Source organism: Paralichthys olivaceus, chromosome 1 (assembly GCF_024713975.1).
Source record: "Paralichthys olivaceus isolate ysfri-2021 chromosome 1, ASM2471397v2, whole genome shotgun sequence".
Lineage (NCBI taxonomy): Eukaryota > Metazoa > Chordata > Actinopteri > Pleuronectiformes > Paralichthyidae > Paralichthys > Paralichthys olivaceus.
In genome coordinates, this window is record NC_091093.1 from 25,893,209 (window position 1) to 25,911,061 (window position 17,853).

At 38.7% G+C, this 17,853-nt stretch overlaps 3 protein-coding genes across 3 annotated transcripts in view; 1 reads left to right on the forward strand and 2 right to left on the reverse strand.

Moving 5' to 3' along the window:
- LOC109637276 (A disintegrin and metalloproteinase with thrombospondin motifs 7) overlaps positions 1-2,467 on the forward strand; it is a 61,534-nt gene extending 59,067 nt beyond the window's left edge. Inside the window, exon 24 of the mRNA XM_020099524.2 lies at positions 1,004-2,467. Coding sequence (XP_019955083.2) covers positions 1,004-1,149 — 146 coding nt within the window. The 3' untranslated portion in view covers positions 1,150-2,467. The remainder of the gene's footprint in view (positions 1-1,003) is intronic.
- A 1,296-nt stretch (positions 2,468-3,763) lies between these two features.
- calml4a (calmodulin-like 4a) lies at positions 3,764-7,885 on the reverse strand. The gene is made up of 5 exons (XM_020099525.2): positions 7,786-7,885; positions 7,656-7,686; positions 7,243-7,383; positions 6,377-6,565; positions 3,764-4,473 (listed from the first exon to the last, which is right to left on the reverse strand). Exons 1-5 carry the CDS (start codon positions 7,786-7,788, stop codon positions 4,376-4,378), a joined length of 462 nt encoding a protein of 153 aa, XP_019955084.1. The 5' UTR covers positions 7,789-7,885; the 3' UTR covers positions 3,764-4,375.
- A 244-nt stretch (positions 7,886-8,129) lies between these two features.
- Positions 8,130-16,601, reverse strand: LOC109637194 (CLN6 transmembrane ER protein). Its single transcript, XM_020099402.2, has 8 exons — positions 16,424-16,601; positions 14,292-14,418; positions 14,092-14,190; positions 13,172-13,360; positions 12,134-12,189; positions 10,654-10,776; positions 9,028-9,310; positions 8,130-8,920 (listed from the first exon to the last, which is right to left on the reverse strand). The coding sequence occupies exons 1-7, from the start codon at positions 16,474-16,476 to the stop codon at positions 9,040-9,042; spliced, it is 918 nt and encodes a 305-aa protein (XP_019954961.2). The 5' UTR covers positions 16,477-16,601; the 3' UTR covers positions 8,130-8,920; positions 9,028-9,039.
- Between the last annotated feature and the right edge of the window lie 1,252 nt (positions 16,602-17,853).

A 17,853-nucleotide genomic window follows, 5' to 3' on the forward strand; every position in this document is an offset into this window, starting at 1 on the left:
TGAGCTGAGCACAGAATGTACTGTGACCTTTTAGGTCTACTTTATAAACAATTACACTGTAGATGATCATAATGTCACAGTGTGAAGACCTTGTTTAAGCTCTCAGAGAACTTTGAGAATTAAAATGTTTCTCTCCTGAAATAATATTCTCATATCTGTCCCTGTTGCTGAAAACCACAGAACACAGCAGTTTGCAGTAGATTTATAACTATAATACTTTGATTGCCTGTAAAAGCCATCAGCGCTTTTCTTCCTCCTCTCAGAAACATCCACATTATTCCCCTCAACTGAAATTGCAGCAGGAAAGTGTGGGTTGTGTTTTCTTTTCTTTTTTTCCAATTGTACAAATCTGTTTTTCTTTCAGGTGCGTTGGCCTCTGACACAGTTTTATAAGTAGTCTTCTTTTCCTCACATTCATTGTTGTACCAACATCTGCAGGAGAAGAGAATATTTTTGATTGTCATCTCACTTCGGTCAAAAATCCCCAAAACTCAAGAACCGAACAGAAGTTAAAGCAACACTGAGTAACGTTACATGAGCATCAGCGCCCCCTGTAGCCACACATGGTTATTTAATACTGTTGGTATTCTTATCGAAGCGATAAAGTGGTTTTAATGTGAAAATTATATCTGTAATGTGAAAATTCTATTCTATGTGTTGACTGTGTAGTCCCACTCAAAGAACCGAAACACACACTGAATGGTGAATATTACCCATGATCCCCGGCTTCCTGCCCGGACCCGGTGCACTGAACTGTTTCCATGTGTCTGTTTTTATTTGGATCCTCTCGTGTTGTCAGTAATTTAAAAAGACTGCACGAAATAAAAACGGATAAGATGAAACAGATGTGACAACATGATTTGGCTTCAATCACTGATATAACAACATGTCTATGATTCATTCTGTCATCAGCCTGTGTCGACTGAGTATGATCAGAAAAAAGTCGGTTTCACCTCTTCAGGTAACATCTCTCTCTCTCTCCCTCTCTCTGTCGCCCACACAGGAGCGGTTTGTCTTCGGGACCGGCTGACGTTCCGTTTCTGCCACACTCTCCGTGTGCTCGGCCGCTGCCATCTGGCCAACGTACGAGCTCAGTGCTGCAAAACCTGCAGCCAGCGTTCCCGGCCCGCTGGCACGTCTCGCCGCTGAGGTGCAACAACAAAGCAATCACTCACACGCCAACAAGGACACTGACTGCACCACTGAGTGATGAAATGTACTGAAAATCGACAATCTGAGCCTCTGCCTCATCACCACTACAGACGAATCATGAATGAGTCATATTCCAAAACTTATATTATTATATGAGGCTGTAAGAAATTGGAAATATAACAAACCGTGTCCTTTTCTCCTAGTTAAACAATGAGAATGTAAACATCTGTTTGCACTTTTATATATTATTATTATTATTATTCCGTCTGAACAGATTTTATGAATCAATATGTCCTTGTAACAGATGTGGTGCTCCCATGAGTGTAGTCAGTGTAGTAATGATGTAGTAATACATCATTACATGTGTAGATAAACCACTTATTAACCGTTGGTACAATGCTTTCATGTTAATGACGGCAGCAGAGAGTGTACAGATTGAATCAGGTATAAAGTTCCGTGTGGTTTTACGTTAAATGTGGTACAAGTTAAATAAGTGGTGCAGAAATTCCTCACGTGACGTTAATAAACAACTGGCCGCTCGCTAAGCCCTGCCCCCTTAGATACAGTTGCTATGTGCCTGTTAGGCTTCACGATCAGCAAAAACAGCGGTTGATCGAACTTTGCGGTGATTTTTGAAACAACGTGAAACTAGCACTCAGCACACGTCTCAGCCGAGACCGTGCATTCAATCAAGCTGCAACACATTTCACACACTCATTGATTTTATAAATGTTTTAAGATCCATGAATTATTATTCAAAAACACTGAAACATTGAGAAAAAAAATTGTGTTTGACTCAAACACTATGAGGCAATGTTACAGAAGGTGAGACACACCAAAATTTTACTTTCTTGGCTCCTGTCGCTTCCTTCCACCATGTTTTGTGGAAATCTGATTCTGTGTTTTTTGCGTAATCCTGCTGACAAACAAACTAGAATGTCAGTCATTAGTCAGAGTTCACTAACAAACAAACCAACCAACCAATATACAATCAGACAATCAATCATCCTTGGATAACTATTCAAACCGATGGTGATAACATAAACGCGGTGTTGGGCGGGTTTTAGCGAACGGTTACACTTTACACTTTAATTTAAAAGTCATTAAGTAAAATGTGAAAAGTGGACGTGCAGGATATTCTTGGTGCTCGAGGCCACGCAGGCTCCAGACGCTTCAGGTCGGGTATTGGCAGGGCCAGTGCCTCATCTACTTGAATATTGGGTCATTTGATGTCAATATGTGTTTATTAACCACTCGATTTGAAATGAAGGCAAATTCAGCATTTCAGAATAAATGTTTTTGTGTGAAAGTGGAACACGTCACATTCGGTTGAATAAGGATTTCTTGCCGTTATGTTTTTGACACTTGACGTCTTCGTCTTATGTGCTTCTTCCTACATTCATAAAAAAAAAAAGTGTGTGTGTGTGTGTGCGTGTGCGTGTGCGCGCGCTGGTGACGATGACAAACCTCTGGAGTTATTTTCTGTATCTGTTGAAGGCAGTAAACTGAATTCAGACGTAACGAAACCTCTTTGTTGACTGATGTACAAACTGTCCTCAGGCAACAATCAACACAGGAACCAAAGTGTCTCTACATCTCACAGTTAAAAGTCATACTTTATAAGGGATTATTACTTGATACTGTGTAGTTCTAACGTGTATTAAAAGTAAAATATAAATATCTTGTCTACATATATAATGCATACGTGTAAATGGATATAACTTGGAAGAAAAATTTGTGTTTTCTTATATATATTTGTTTTAAATTGTAGATTTAAATTGTAGATTGAATCATGTTCACATGCTTCCTTCACTTGTTATCTCAGAATTACATCCAGGATTCAGGTAGTGATGACGTGTGTGTCTCTGGTTACTGTTGCCAGGCTCCTAAATAAGGTGTGTGGAGTCAATTACAGGAGAGTTATTTCAAATGAAGAGTTAAAATGTGTTTTTCCAACGTGAGCTTCTTGAGATCATCTCTCAGTTTCAGTCACTGATTATTGATTGATAACTGTCACTGGCAGATTTGAATAGTAATAAGTTGATCATAATGTTTTTGGTGTTTCCAGTTGAGGCCGTTGCTTTTCTTTAATTTCTTTCTACTTGGTTTTAAGATTCATTCACATTAAGTTCCCTTTGCAAACCATATTCTAAAAGTCAAATGTGACGATTTCATTCATTATCCAGCAGCAGGTCGTAGCCTAGTAAATATTTTCCATGATCCCAAAGATGAGTATTGTCTGTTCAGAGAGTTAAAGGGGGAAAGTAGGATGACACCAGCAGTCACATCCGGTATGTTCAGTGTGTCTATGCTGCACATAGTAGAGCGGAGTTTGTGGAAATGATGGATATATACTTTGGTTTTGTCATGAGCAAACATTTCATCATTGCAGGGAAAAAGCAGAAACTAGATGAATCATTTTTGCGGCTTTTGAACCTTATGACTGAATCGGGGCGTAATGCTGAGTGCTGAGATCACACAGGTTTCATGACCTGCTCAGGGAGTATCTGTGTTTCTAGAATCAGTAATAATATAGTTATTAGTGTTTGAACACATCATGGAATCACTCGGTCAACTACAAGCTTTAATGAGATAACACAACTCTTACAAGTTTTGGAGCAACTGTTATTTGTTTATTAATCAATAAAATGTAGTTACATATAGATATTTATATTCTGTATTAAATACGATTAAATAACACTTGTGAAAACATACATTTATAGTCTTGGTCCTTAAGAATACATTAATTAAGTCTTTAAACACATGTTTGTGACAAAAACTACATCATGACACTAAAGGTAGCACACACAAGTGTTTTCAAGTAAATATACAAAGCATCAAACTAGATTAAATTCAAATCATTGAGTTTAGTCGGACTGTCAGACTTGATAAAGGGCCAACTGAGAACGTAATGGTTTCAAAACTTGATTCCATCAAAGATTAAGAGTTCAGATCATGTTTTCCTCAGGATGCAGAACAACGGCAGTGCTTCACGAAGAGATGAGTCATCGAGGAAACCGATGGAAAATGGTTACAGGAAGGAGATTCTGCATTTAATTAAATAATCAGTGAATATTCATGAGGCAAAAAAACATAATGAAGATTATTGTCAGGCTCAAATCTGCTGTTCTGAACACGGAGATTGAATCCGGTGTGTCGTCTTTCCCTCTGTCAGCGTGTGAACTCAGTTTCCCATCATGCCTTGTGTTTTTCTTTGGAGAAATCAATAATCAACAGGAGGCAGCGTCACCATCTTGGTGAACTCTTCATAATTCACTGTCCCGTTCGACTGGACGTTTGCTTCTTTGAAGAGCTCGTCCACTAAACACAGGAAACACACAAAAACACCGAAAGCTGTGAAAGGAGAAAACAGCTCGAAAACTCCAGTAACAGTCCAGAAAATGTTCCCCAAGATAAGATTAAGATGAGATGAGATAAGATTTTATTGATAATTTACTTCTTAAAGCAGCAGAAGACAAAAGATTAAGTGGTAAGAAATACAAAATACAAACATTATATATACCTTTCATTACAGACTGATGCAAGGTAAAACCTGAGTTTTATAGTTTTATCAAAATCGTTATTTTGAGGTGTTTGAAACAGGGATGGAATATTGAGGTTTATTTATATTTGTACCTCATGATATATCTTCTGCACTCTGTTTATTTGAGGTCTATAATTGTCCAGTTACTTTGGAGATAGTTAGGGTTATTTATGATTTCAAATAAAAGAATAATCAGTGTACTTTAAATAAAACTGAGGCTCAAAGTTGACCAACGGGTAAAGAGAAAAATTTAGAAATGCATTTCCTTTTTAGAAATTCTTCAAATCTCTTGTGAAAATCCACCTTTACTCATGTGGATGAATTATCTAACGCTTGAAATGTTATAACTAAAGTTTCAGGTTCACAGAAGTGGTGGAACATATGTATGAATGTGGAAAGACTCCGAAATGAAATGATGTAACAGCTCTTTTGAGCAAATGAAACGCAGCGACTTCACAAATCAACACTGAGCAACAGAACAGAGTTAATTTCAGTTTCTTCACACAGCGATCTACAAATCGAGCCAATGAAGATCTCCTGAATATTCAGATTTACTACGACAACGACGGAGCTCATCCTCAGCTGCTTACAGTTAATACAGTTTGTACAGTTGAGAGCTGCTGTCTGCTTTCTCAGTGACATCAATATCTGCGTCAATACTCAACGTGATGGACAAGTCTCCGCTGGGAAGCAGCCGAGCTTGGTTTGAATTTAAACTGCTTGATGTGCACAGTGAAAGGCAGCAGCGCTCTGGAGTTAAATCTTTATGTCGCTTTGAGCCCAGAAACCGTATGAATAACTGAGTTTAAGGGCTTTGAAACACAAAAGGCTTCAAAATCAATCCCACAGATTTAACTGTTGATGAGCGTCTCCGCAGGAAACGCTGCGACAAAACTGTCAAGACGACTGTTGTCATCACTTCAGGGCTGTCAGCAGAAGACATGATCTACTGTCTCCTTCAATCACTGTCATAGTAAAAAACCTGTTGGTGGAAATCATAGACTCTATTTAAAGACCGATGACATAACGGCCTCGGTGAAGTCGAGGTGTCTCGTTCACTCCCCCGGTGGCTCGCTGCAGTGTCGGTCAGAAACCCCACCTCCTCCATGTTAGCATATGGGATATGGACAAACCCCCAAAGTTGAGGCTTAAAGGAATAGTTAAAAATTGTGTGTGTGTGTGTGTGTGTGTATATTTATATCAGATCAGATTTCTGAATAACAGGAGAGGAGCTGTTGTAAGCAGGCAGGTGTCAGGACAGCAAAGGAATATGGAAAGACTGGTAAATCAATGGAGATACTGAGGCAGACCCTCACTGGACTGCCTTCTTAAATATCATGAATATTCAGCCAGACCTTCACATCAATATTTTGTGAACAGTGAAGGTCTCATACAACTTTTAAACTCTGGGTCAGCGCTTCACTGTTACAGTTTCATCTGAAATCCAATCTCATAAATTAACTGTCCAATCATGGAGAGACGGCGATGTAACTCTGAGCCCTGCATCCATGTGCTCACTGTGGATTATATAAGAATATATAAAAGCCCTTTTATCGATTGAACTGTATGTTTTTGCTGTAGCTCAGCGTCAACACAGCAACTCATTCGCTGTTCAATGGAAAAACACATTGTGCAGATTTTCCACTTTGCCTCTCTCCTCAGATTCAGCTGTGACTTTACCTTCTTTGTCCGTGAGTTTCTCCCCCAGCTTGGTGAGCTTGGCCCGCAGCTCAGACGCCTGGATGTATCCTTTCTTCTGCTTGTCTGTCATCCTCAAGGCCTCCAGGATTTCTGACTTGGGGTCTTCCTGTTGTATCTGCCTGTGCATCATTGTCAGGAAGGAAGAGAAGTCCAGCTCACCGGACTTTTCTAAAACAGGGATCAAACACAAAGTGTGGGCCGGTGCCAAGTTGAAAAAATAATTGTGAAGAAACGATGCGCGAGTTGACAAGAATGGCATTAATGCAGCACTTAAACCGAATGAGGCTCAGTGGAGCTCATGCCTCCGACAAAACCCAACAATCCTCTTAAATTCAAACAAGCTGCAACAGATTTGATTAAATATGACAGAATCCCTGGGAAATTGGAAAAACGCACTATTTTCGTAATGTTAAAGAAAAAGTCAGAAATGTAACAAAGGGGCAATTTTGGCTCATACCACACGTAATTAAAGTCACAGTGAGGAACTCAACTTGTGCAGTAAAACCGAGTACAAGGTCAACGTGAGGATAGAAAGACTGGAATTATGTCATTAATAATGTTGATCTTAAGGTTTCTCCCTTTCCCCATTTAAGAGATGGTATATTTCATATACATTTTAAGGGTTTGAGGTTAGAGCCTGTCAAACTGTATGTTGCATAGCACTCTGTGAGGGATCCATCCCCCAGGACAGACAGAGGTGCAGTAGATGTAACTGAACACATCACCAAAATATCAGTATTTACAACATTGATTATATTATATAAGCAACTTACTTGATCATTATTTTTCAGTCTCACAACCTTGACAAACAAACTGGATTCATGTTGTGTTGTGTTGTACTTTACCAATTTTGTGAACTTGCAGGTGCCTTTCGATTTCACTGAACGTGGGACTTGTGCCGAGGCAGCGCATAACTGTGATGAGATCTTTGGCATCGATCTTGCCCTTATGCTTCTTATCGTACAAGGAGAAGCACTCCTTGAATTCTGGGAAATAACGAAGATATTGACATTTTCTAGTGAGTTCATCCGTCATAAAATCACAAGTGAACGTAGAAATCCAGTGGTTTTACTTCACAGGAACAGAACAAGATCAGACTTTGATCCTAATGAGTCCCCAAAAGCGTTCTTTTTCTTTTTTTTTTTAAGTTATTAAAATATAAATGCAGTGTACATATGAAAAGGGTAGATTAACAAATTGTACAATTTCAACATTCAATCATTAACAGATGTGTGGCGGTGCTGTGGAATACTCTTACCATTGATTTGTACTGGTGTGAAGAACTTAGCCTGCAAAGTATTGCATCATATGTACAAATGAAATATCAGTTACATAAGAAAACACATGAAATAAAAAGTATCTCAGTGGAGGGAAAGTCTCGCTCTCACCATTTCTGCGGTTTCTCGGTGTCTTTTCAGGAAGCAGAGAGTTGACCGGCGCCTCCGTCACCTGTTCCTCCGCCTCTGTTTAAAGTCCACCACCTGAAAGCCTCCACGTAATTTAATATGCGTTGCTGTGGAAACGCTGATACCAGATCCTCAGGGCTGCATTGTCCTTTCCCTTTTAACCCCTCCAATAAAACCCGCCAATTATTCATCAGTGACACTATAGAGTCACATAATAAAAGGAAGCAGCTTATAGCCACATACAGTGAATACATTTTAAATACGTTTACCAGTATGATTAAGGACTATTGATATGAAGCACATTCACACATGACGAACAAGTAGAATTTCAGTCAACATATTTAATCATGACAGAACTGTACTGGTGGTTTTGCAAAATGTATTGTTCATTTGTTTGACATTTTTAAGAAGTATTTTAAAATGTTTTAAAAATGTACAAAAGGTATAAAAGGTCACATCTGTTAATACTGCTCCGTCTTTCTACTCACGTTCTAAAGTTGGCAACTGACCAAAGACTCGGCTCCTATTTACTTTCATGATTAAACGTAAACTGACAAAACATCCTGAGATTCCCACACAACCAAATATAAGAAAGCACAAATTCTTGATTCATTGTATATATACACAGAAATATTCGGGACATTTGAGGAACAAGCCCTGACAGTAAAAACCTCAGTACACGTTCTTTACAGATCTTTATCAGACCTGATATAAACCCCTGATGTCGATTAGACAAAATACTGCTGGAAGTTGGAGAATATTGACAACTGTTCGATTCCCAACTGAACAGCTCAATTTAGCGTTTAGCTTTGAGCATGTTAGCATCCCAACCCTGGTTTTACACCTTAAATTAAAACTTACATTCCCATCGGGGCTAATTGCAAACACCTCATGTGATGGGTAGTGCTGATGCATGACATGTATCATAGTCCAAGCAGGTTTAGCAGAAGTGATTGCAGAAGCAAAATGAGACCAATTTTTCCCCAAACATCATCACAGTCTCAACTTGTTAAAGTCTGTGTATCACTGGAGGTCCTGCTGCCTTCAGGAGGGAATATGTCTCCTCACACGTTGGTGCACATCATTAATCCTCGTGAGTCGAGTGCAGCCACTTTCTCTGGAGAACGAAAAAGACATGCATCAGTCAAGTCAAACGCACAAACGCAGCTTGTGATGTCGAAGCATTCAGGAATAGTTTTCTATCACACAAACGGTAGCACAGACCTCGGGTGCAGGTCATTGGTTATTCTTGATGTGTAAGGTGTAGTAGGACCAGGGTTCTGGCACGTAAAGGAGTCCGGGATATTTCTTGCGTAGCACCGGGTCACTCCAAAGGTAGAACACCCACAGCCCCACCAGGATGAGGGCAACAGTGAAACTACAGAGCAGGAACTGGCCATTGCTGTCTGGGCTGAGGCCTTTACGCCACTGATGTATCACCACGGTAACCATGGCAAGGAAGGTCAGGAGGAAAACTTCAGCGATTTGTCCTTCAGTCACCAAGTACCTTGAGGAGGAGAAACCAAGGGGAAGTCAGAGAGAAACTGTTACTGTCAATCTTTTATTTCTTATTTTAATATTCTCTATGTAATTGTCTTGTGTTGCTTTTTAGAATTTGTTGCGATGCCTTTTTACATTTTACTTAAAGAACTTTGAAATTGCCTTGTTGTTGAAATATAGTCTACAAATACACTTATCTCGCCTTTCACTAACCCTAAAGAACAAGTACAAGAACAAAATCTCAAGGTTTCAAATTTATAAGGACATTTTGTTAGGTTCATACTCTGACTCTGATCTCCTCAATTTGAATTCCTCTACACGGTGAGGATGGAAATATCAGGGTTTGTTATTTTCTCCCTACAATAAAAGTAAGCTGAATCTATTTAAAAAATATATATAAAACACAATTTCCGCAAACATTACAACTGTCCTGAAAGACATGATGGCTTCAATTGGTTTTGCCAAACTTTGACTTTTGTCATTACAGTCATTCAGAGGGACTGTAATGACAAAAGTCTGAGAGGGGACAAGTGACAAAAAACACAATTACAATATTTATCATGTAATACTAAATTTGAATGTTAATGTATTTGACTGAAAACTTGTCATGTTTTTTTCAGTAATTTTATATTTCAGCCACTTCAATCTGTAATGTGAGAGAGAACATTATTAACCTTTAGCATTTATATAGTAATTCACACGTTAATCTCTTTAATCATGGAAGCAGTACTTTTCACATACTTCTATTTATTTCATTACCTCTGCCAAGGAGGTCATGTTTAATTGCTGTTTGTCTTTTGAGATTTCTAAGTGAAGTCAATTTTACTGCACAAGTTGAATTTAATGTCATTCTTTTGTGAAGATCAAAATTAACCTTCAGACACTGAAATTAGTTTAGGGTGACACTTATTATTTTATAAAGGAGGTTGTGTTTTCACCTTTTGTTGGTCGGTTGGTTGGTTTATCAGCAGAATTATGCAAAACCTCCTGAATAGATTTCCACAAAGTTGTTGGAAGGATAGGACATAAAAATCTGGTGCGGGTGCAGGTGCTTTCTTTAACATTGTGGCCGTTTTTTTTTATTTCTGAGGTAATAATTCACAGATCTTTCTAAAAGAAGAATCTAATATTTAAAGGACTGATATCTATGCGTGTGTGTGATCTAGTGTAGCATGACTAAATTTAAAGAGACTGATGGGCCTTGGTGGAGGTACGTGATCTACTGAGAGCCATTCAAGTTAACATCCTCTTATATACACTGTATTATGTACGTTTAATGTGAACTGACCAAGGTCCATCATCAGATCTCTGTTCTTGTGCGTTTTCCGAAGATGTGAAAAAGTGACTGACCAATAGTAGAGAGCGCTGGGTCCCAGCAACAGCCAACCAGACACAGGAACCTTTTTCTTTTCTTCTGTCGCTGTGAAGCATCCGGTGAAGTAGATGAACAGAATGATGAAGAAAGGAACATACCTAAAGTAAAATAAGAGGAAGAGTTAGTGTACAGACTGTACATCTGACTGTGGACACTGTATCTTTAAAAAAGGATGATGAAAGTATTGCTTAAGAAATACAGTATGTGATTATCGGCATTATACTTTAAAAAAGCATCTTCTCCACTCTCCACTTTAAAACCCAGATGAACCTGACTGAGCCAAAAACATTTCACTAAATCTCAAATTCCCTTTCGCACTGAAGAGTTGGTCTTTATTCAAAGAATGAATTAATGATAAGTACTGCATTCTACGGTTACTTTTCTTTACATGGGACATTTTCATATATTTATTCAAATATGTCACCTTCAGCTCTGAGAATTTTTTCTCTATTTTTTGACATTTCATAGAAAAATAAAAAATAAAATAAAATAACAGTGACTACCTAGAATGACCGGGAGCACAGAGACAGAGAGACACAGAAACTACTGAAATCCTCTCTCCTCTCACACATTTCAGCATGAGAGATGAGTTCCAGACTGAAAGGTGACTCACCCACTGCTCGGCCGAGACCTGATACACTGAGTATTATTGCTTTAATACCAGTATCCTTTAGAACTGGACCAATCTTTGGCTGATATGAGATTATCAGATATATAAATGTCAACAATAGGTTTCTGTAACTTACAGGTTATGGATTTTTGGGGGCTGACAAACATCCCACATCAGCATCACAGACGTGGATGTGTTCCAGCATATTGAAAACGGAAATTCTGCCAGTGCAACAATGAAATCCTAATGCCAGAGTGTTAACAGACAATTGAGCCACTTTGCTGCCAAAATCTAAGAGTTTATGCAAATAAAATGGAAGCGATGGATCTTATCCTCTTATGATAAAGCTCCTTTCCATACAATACAGATTTTAGTTGTTTCCAAACAAACTGTTATCAGACAGTTTCTCTGGTCTCCCTCTTATCTCCTGCATGTTGTAGGATTAAATTTTCCCAATTACTATACATCAGTTTGCTCATTCGTTGGCTCCAGCCCCCCCACGACCCTCAGAGGGTAAGCGTTATAGATAATGAATGGATGGAGTTTGCTCAATCTAAAATCTGTTTGATACTTTAAGATATAAAAGGAGCCACTGATAACTACCTGCTGTGTTGATGGAGTCCGCTGCGTTAAAATTATCTGCATCTACACTTCACACACGCTTTAATTGGATTCTTCCCTTTGTGTGTTTTCAAATCACTTGACGTGGATTACTCTCAGAATGAAAATGAATGAACAAAATGACACAAACCACTCTGTCCTGTATCCTGCTGCATTCCAGCCACTTCCCCAGCACTTTATCTAGTTATTTATTTTCAAGACACAAATACCTGTTAAGCACGTACCACATGAAGTGTCCTAGCTTTTCATCAAAAAAATACAGCAGCTCAAAGGAGTCAATCTGTGAAGAGAGGAACAAAAGCCTTGTGTTATTACTAGAAACCCTCGGCTGCATTAGCGCCAAGAACCGAGCACTGTGGCTCTGGCTACCTTAGGAAACAGTGCCATCTACTGTTGCAAATACCAGTTTAACTACAAAAAGAGCAGAAATCCCATCCAGAGACAAAACAATTCATAATTAGATGAAGATGAAATGAAGAGACATAACAAATGCAGACATTTCCATTCATCCAGGGAGAAAGACCTGAATAATTATTACACGTTTTAGTACATCTCAGCTGCTTGTTCCTTTATTTTGATGTTTAAATTCCATTTATTGCAGTAAATATGAACACGTTTGATCATTTCTGGCCAATCTTTTAGTTTTTGTGTATGTAAACAGTGATTCAATTACTTGAATCCAATAGAGCTGCACACTGACAGATATCAATCTCCTCAATGTGCTTGTTTTTTTTCAAGATATATGAGACAGTCCCTGAGGAATTGGTGAAAATGTGGTAAAAAGATAAATAATTGCTGGATCTGCCACAAAATGTAATGGTGAAGGAAATAAACCTTTGACACTCACACCAAATCAAACGTCAACATGAAACATGATTTAACTCAAGTGTATAAACTGTACTGGTCCTGTGTTTATCACATGAGTCTAAAGTATCTTCATGACAACAAATGCTGTGACAGCGATGAGGGCGCAGAAACAAAAATGATTTCACTGCTTCACCGCCTCATAAATTCAGCTTGAACGTGTGTGACAAGATAAACAGTTTGTCTGTTTGTGACATAGGTTTTTTTTTAAGTCAGTGAAAGACGAGCAACACAAAGAGCTTTTTTGTGTGTGACAATTTAAAAGGTAATTGCTGCGGTCTAGACTTTTCACACGGTAGATGCTAGTTTCGCTCATCAGACCGTGATGACAGCAGAGAAAACATCTTTTACAAAATGTTGACAACCTTCTGTGTGTTCCCAGTGTATTCCCACCTTACCAGTGAAGCGGGTTGAAGGTCTTTGATGATGGGGTTCTCTCTGACGGACAGGTGGAGCTGGTAGCCGCTGAGAATGAGTCGGTGGCTGATGGAGTCTCCCACCAGGTGGATGCTGGCTCCCATGACAAAAGTAATTATGCAGAGGTAGACTACTGAGCGAGGTAGTGCACGGGGGCCGCGCTCAATCAGCTGAATAGAGCAGAAACACACAAACTCTATTATCAGTCGACTAGTGTATTAATAACAAGGCCAATTACCTTGTTTTTGTCATACACCGAAAATAAATGAGACAAGGTTCACATCATTTCTGTATTTCCACCTAGACATGTAAAACTATTTTAGAAAATAATCTCCCTTTATACCCTTTTAATCTTTCTATGCCTTTAAGAGTGATTGTTTAAACATTAAATAGCTCTGAATCTTTTGGTGTTGGCCTTGGGTTTACCCATGAAGATCCCATTTGTTGTTAAAAGGACAAACCAATATGAATAGTGGAGAGCTGTCTGCGGGATAAAAGAGGGAGAATCGACCAGTGCTTTCGCACAAACACTGGAAAAAGCCAATACAACAATTTGCAAAGAAAGAAACTACTGTTGTACTGAGCAACAGACATCGATCAAGTCAGCCACGGACAACAATAGCCAAAAAACAAGTCAGTGACATCACGACTAACATCCACAGGGCAGGGGAAAGGTATCACAAAACTTTGACAGCAGGAATATAGAGGCCACACCAGAAGATTGACAGCTGTAAGAACCTAAACGCCACATTTCAATTGGGAATGACGTAGAGAGATGAGCAACTAGAGTTCTGGAACTGAGTGTGATGGACTGATGACACTCACTTCTACAAAAGAGATGGAAAAGTTGAAGAATGGAAGAAGAAATGATCTGCTCATGAAACATTTTGTTTTTGCGTACCTTGAGCAGTAGGAATGGTGTGATGACATTGTAGGCCATGTGGAAGTAGTCTCCAACACTGAGGTTGTTCAGAGGAAACCATTCCAGAGGAACGATGATCTTATGAGAAAAGAAACTACTGCTGTTCACACATTTTATATTTGTTGGCACTATTTAAAACATGAGGTATAGATTAAATCAAATGTGCAGAGTCTCCTCACCACGACAATGGGCCTTGCAAAGTCCAGTATCCAGTTCTCCAGAGTCAGAATAAACCACAGGTCCGAGTGGAAGTGCTTCGTCTTCTTCTTCTTCGGTGGCGTATTGTCCTTCACAACACTAGGATTGCTGTTAACAGGCATTTACAGTGACTGTGAGTCATCATGATAAAGCAACATTATAAAGGCTAAAGGCAGCACAGACATTTACTACAGACAAAAACATTATCTATGGTGTTTACTGCTGCAGTCAACTCTTGAAACCATAGACAGTGTATAAAGATGGACGACAGGACAGCTCCCCCAAAAATGAAGCTGGGTCATAAACCCTGCCTCCTCCGTGTTAGTGGATGGGACATGGACAAAGTTAAATACAGTTTCTCAAAGATAGTTTCTGTCATTTTCGGTAGTTCTCACAGATGTTTGTTCAACTGTTCATTTTTACAGTAAATTTAGTTTTAAATACTTATTGACAGCTGAGACTGGCTCGAGATTGGTCGAGAGCGTGTGTGTATAGGCAGGTCTTCGCTACCGTGGCTCCATCCCCCAATCGCTACTGCGCAGACTTCAAACGTGCACAATGGCAGTGTTGGTATCCGTGGTGTTTTGGCCTCATCTTGCATCGTCTATCTTTTATATACAATCACATTGTTGACTTTGATGCTTTTTTGACCGACAGTTATTGCAAAGGATGAGAGGGGGATGATTTCAAATTGTAGTAAAAATACCATGTGGTAAAAATACTGCCACTTTAACACCTGTGAGCTATTGAATTTAAAATCCCCGTCAGCAGCGGTGGACTTGCTGAACAAATCAAGTCGTTTTGTGCAGATTTGCAATTTTTGATTGAACGCTGAACACAGTCAATAAGAGGATGAGTGCAGCTGAATACACTGAGTACCTCAGCTCGGTCGGGGAAAAGCAAAAGAAGCTGCTTCTGAATACAGACAAGCAATCACGCCGTTGACCTCCTGACCCAAACCCTCTCTCGCCATTCAGACATCCACACGAGTCCACGCATATAAGGATGGACACGTGTGTCATGAAATAGCAAATGAATCCTGCCACAAAAAGGTTCTGAGAAACTCAAGTGCGTGACCTCACAGATCAGGGCTGGTCCGCCACCTGCAGCTGTTGCTATGGTGACTGACATGGATTGAACTCCACTGCAATTACAGTTCAACCGACAGTAGCTGCATCACAAATTATTTCCTTTTCACTAAAAGCGTCCACTGCATTTACCCTATGCCAGTTTATTTGAAACTCTGAACTCTGGATGTGTGAATATATCCCTTCTACGCAGCCCGAACAAATTCTACATTCGTATGAAAAAATGTGTGTCTTTAGCATACACACTACTTTCAGCTAACGACCATCCCACAATGCAATTTGTCACATTTTATGGTTGATTGACTCGACTTCTGTATATAGGAATCAATGAGTGTGTTTTTCAAATAGCCTCCGATCTGTCAGATCTATGTATGGTGACAAACCTCGCTGGTGCCACTTTCTGACGTAGTAAAAGATTTTCTAAAACAATCTGAACTGTAGTTACATGTTAATAAAAAGATGAAAAATTAACCTATTTGATTTCCAATTGTTCAGTCGTTCAATGCTTTAATTCCAGTAGAATTGTTTGTTTGTTCTATGCTTAATTTCCAGAGTGCAATGATACGTCACCGACATCTAAATTGGCATCTTGTGTATATGATAGTAAATTGAATTAATTTGTGATTTGGAAAATTGTCTCAATGAACCGAGCTGCTTGAAATTCAGCTTCCTTCTGTATTATATTGATTAATCTGACCACATTGACCTGTCACCCTGCAGCATGAGTCAGCCTGAAGACAAGGAGCAGGTAAAACTCACCACAAATCACATCTCGTCTATCTGCCTCATGCAACACTGTGATCAACAGAAGGTTGAACAGCTTTAATACTATAAAAACACACAGACGGCCCCTTATTCACCACAAAACACCACAATAGTGTAAATGTAAATAATACTAATACACAACGTTAACGTCAGACCACGGGACGTCTGACGACAGAGCAGCTTCCATCTTTTTTATCCTCAGGGTCATTCAAACATCTTCAGCAGCTGATCGGCGTTAATTCACCGGGACTCTCACTGACCTCGGTGGTTTCTTGTGAAAATTGTTTCCTCGTCTTTTCAGCGCAGAGCTCATGTTGTGGATTGTCTCTTCACTGAGTTTAAATAAAGGTTCAAGCAGCTCCTGTAGTTTTATCGATCTCCTTCTTCTGTCTACTTCCTACTTCCGTGTTTCCGTGTTTCTGTGTCTCCGCCCCCACCTTCCAGTCCACCAATCAAACGTCAGCAATAGCGTCTGCAGGCAGAAAGTTAAACCCTCAGTAATAGTTTAATAAAGTTTATAAACTGTATGCTCACACAAAATATAGAAAAACAAATATGGCATCAATATATTAATGGTACAACAAAGCATACACATATTGCAACAGGGAACAATAACATTCTATTGTATTATAAAATACTGATCACTTATAAACAGCAATATTATAACTGAAATGTGTTTCATGACAAAAGATGATTAAATGAAATAGACAACTAAATCACAATAACCAATCACTATAGGTCAAGTGCAACTCTAAAATTGTTTTTGTGCTTGTGTTCCCTTGTCATTACTATTTAAATACATTTAAGATTACTTTAAATTTTAGGTCTAATTCAGGGGATGATTTATGGATTTTATTCTTATAGGAAAATAAACCTTCTTTTATTTTAATATCTTGCTTTAACTTGTTTACATTTGTTATTGTGCTGCATGAGTATGTGCTGTTTTAAACTGCCACATAAATAAAGATCATTATAATTATTTGAATTTAGAGAATTGTTTGCATTAACAGCAGGAATAGAAGAATCCAGGCCAAGCCATTTCAAAAATAATGTTACTTTATTCACCAGCAGATGGCGCCTTTTTTTATTTTTTGTATTAGTATTATGTAATGAAAGATTGCAGCTCAGTCTCAGAGATGCTGTCCAACTTTTCCAGCTTCTCTGTGTAATTAATTTAAACTACATTTTAAATATAAGTAATAAAGAAATATGCAGTAGATAAGTAAATTGGATTTTTCAAAAAGAAATGATATTGTGCTTTATACTTTATGGGCTATATACAAAACACAATGGAGGTTTAGAGGGTTTTTTGTCACTTATATCTGTTTTCATTTGTTTATTCATTTTATTGTCATGTCATGCACACATAGGGCCCAACCTTCATGGGTTCACAAGACACCAAATGGTCCAGTTCCACTTGTCAAACTTGTATATGTATAGTACTTCAATACAAAATTACAAATGCTTATACAACTTAAATATAATATTCTGCCCATCTCTCCAAAGCTTGGCAAACAAAACCAGCTCATAACAAAGTTCCCTTTCTGACGCACAGCTCAAGTTTTTCATAATCATGTTCGAGCCAAAAGAAATTAACATAAATAGAGGACAATCCAGTAAAAGTACATATGTCCCCGCAGACAGGACAAAGAGAGACGGAAAAAAACAGAAAGGGACATAAAATTCATAA

Coding starts and splice junctions, on each gene's coding strand:
- calml4a (XM_020099525.2), bottom strand. Junction 6,566..7,242: donor CCTGCAAGTTCACAAAATTG/GTAAAGTACAAC, acceptor TCCCTGTTTTAG/AAAAGTCCGGTGAGCTGGAC. Junction 4,474..6,376: donor GAAACTCACGGACAAAGAAG/GTAAAGTCACAG, acceptor TCCTGTGTTTAG/TGGACGAGCTCTTCAAAGAA.
- LOC109637194 (XM_020099402.2), bottom strand. CDS start 16,476: ATGAGCTCTGCGCTGAAAAGACGAGGAAACAATTTTCACAAGAAACCA. Junction 14,191..14,291: donor TTGCAAGGCCCATTGTCGTG/GTGAGGAGACTC, acceptor TTTTCTCATAAG/ATCATCGTTCCTCTGGAATG. Junction 9,311..10,653: donor CCCAGCGCTCTCTACTATTG/GTCAGTCACTTT, acceptor CTCCTCCTCAAG/GTACTTGGTGACTGAAGGAC.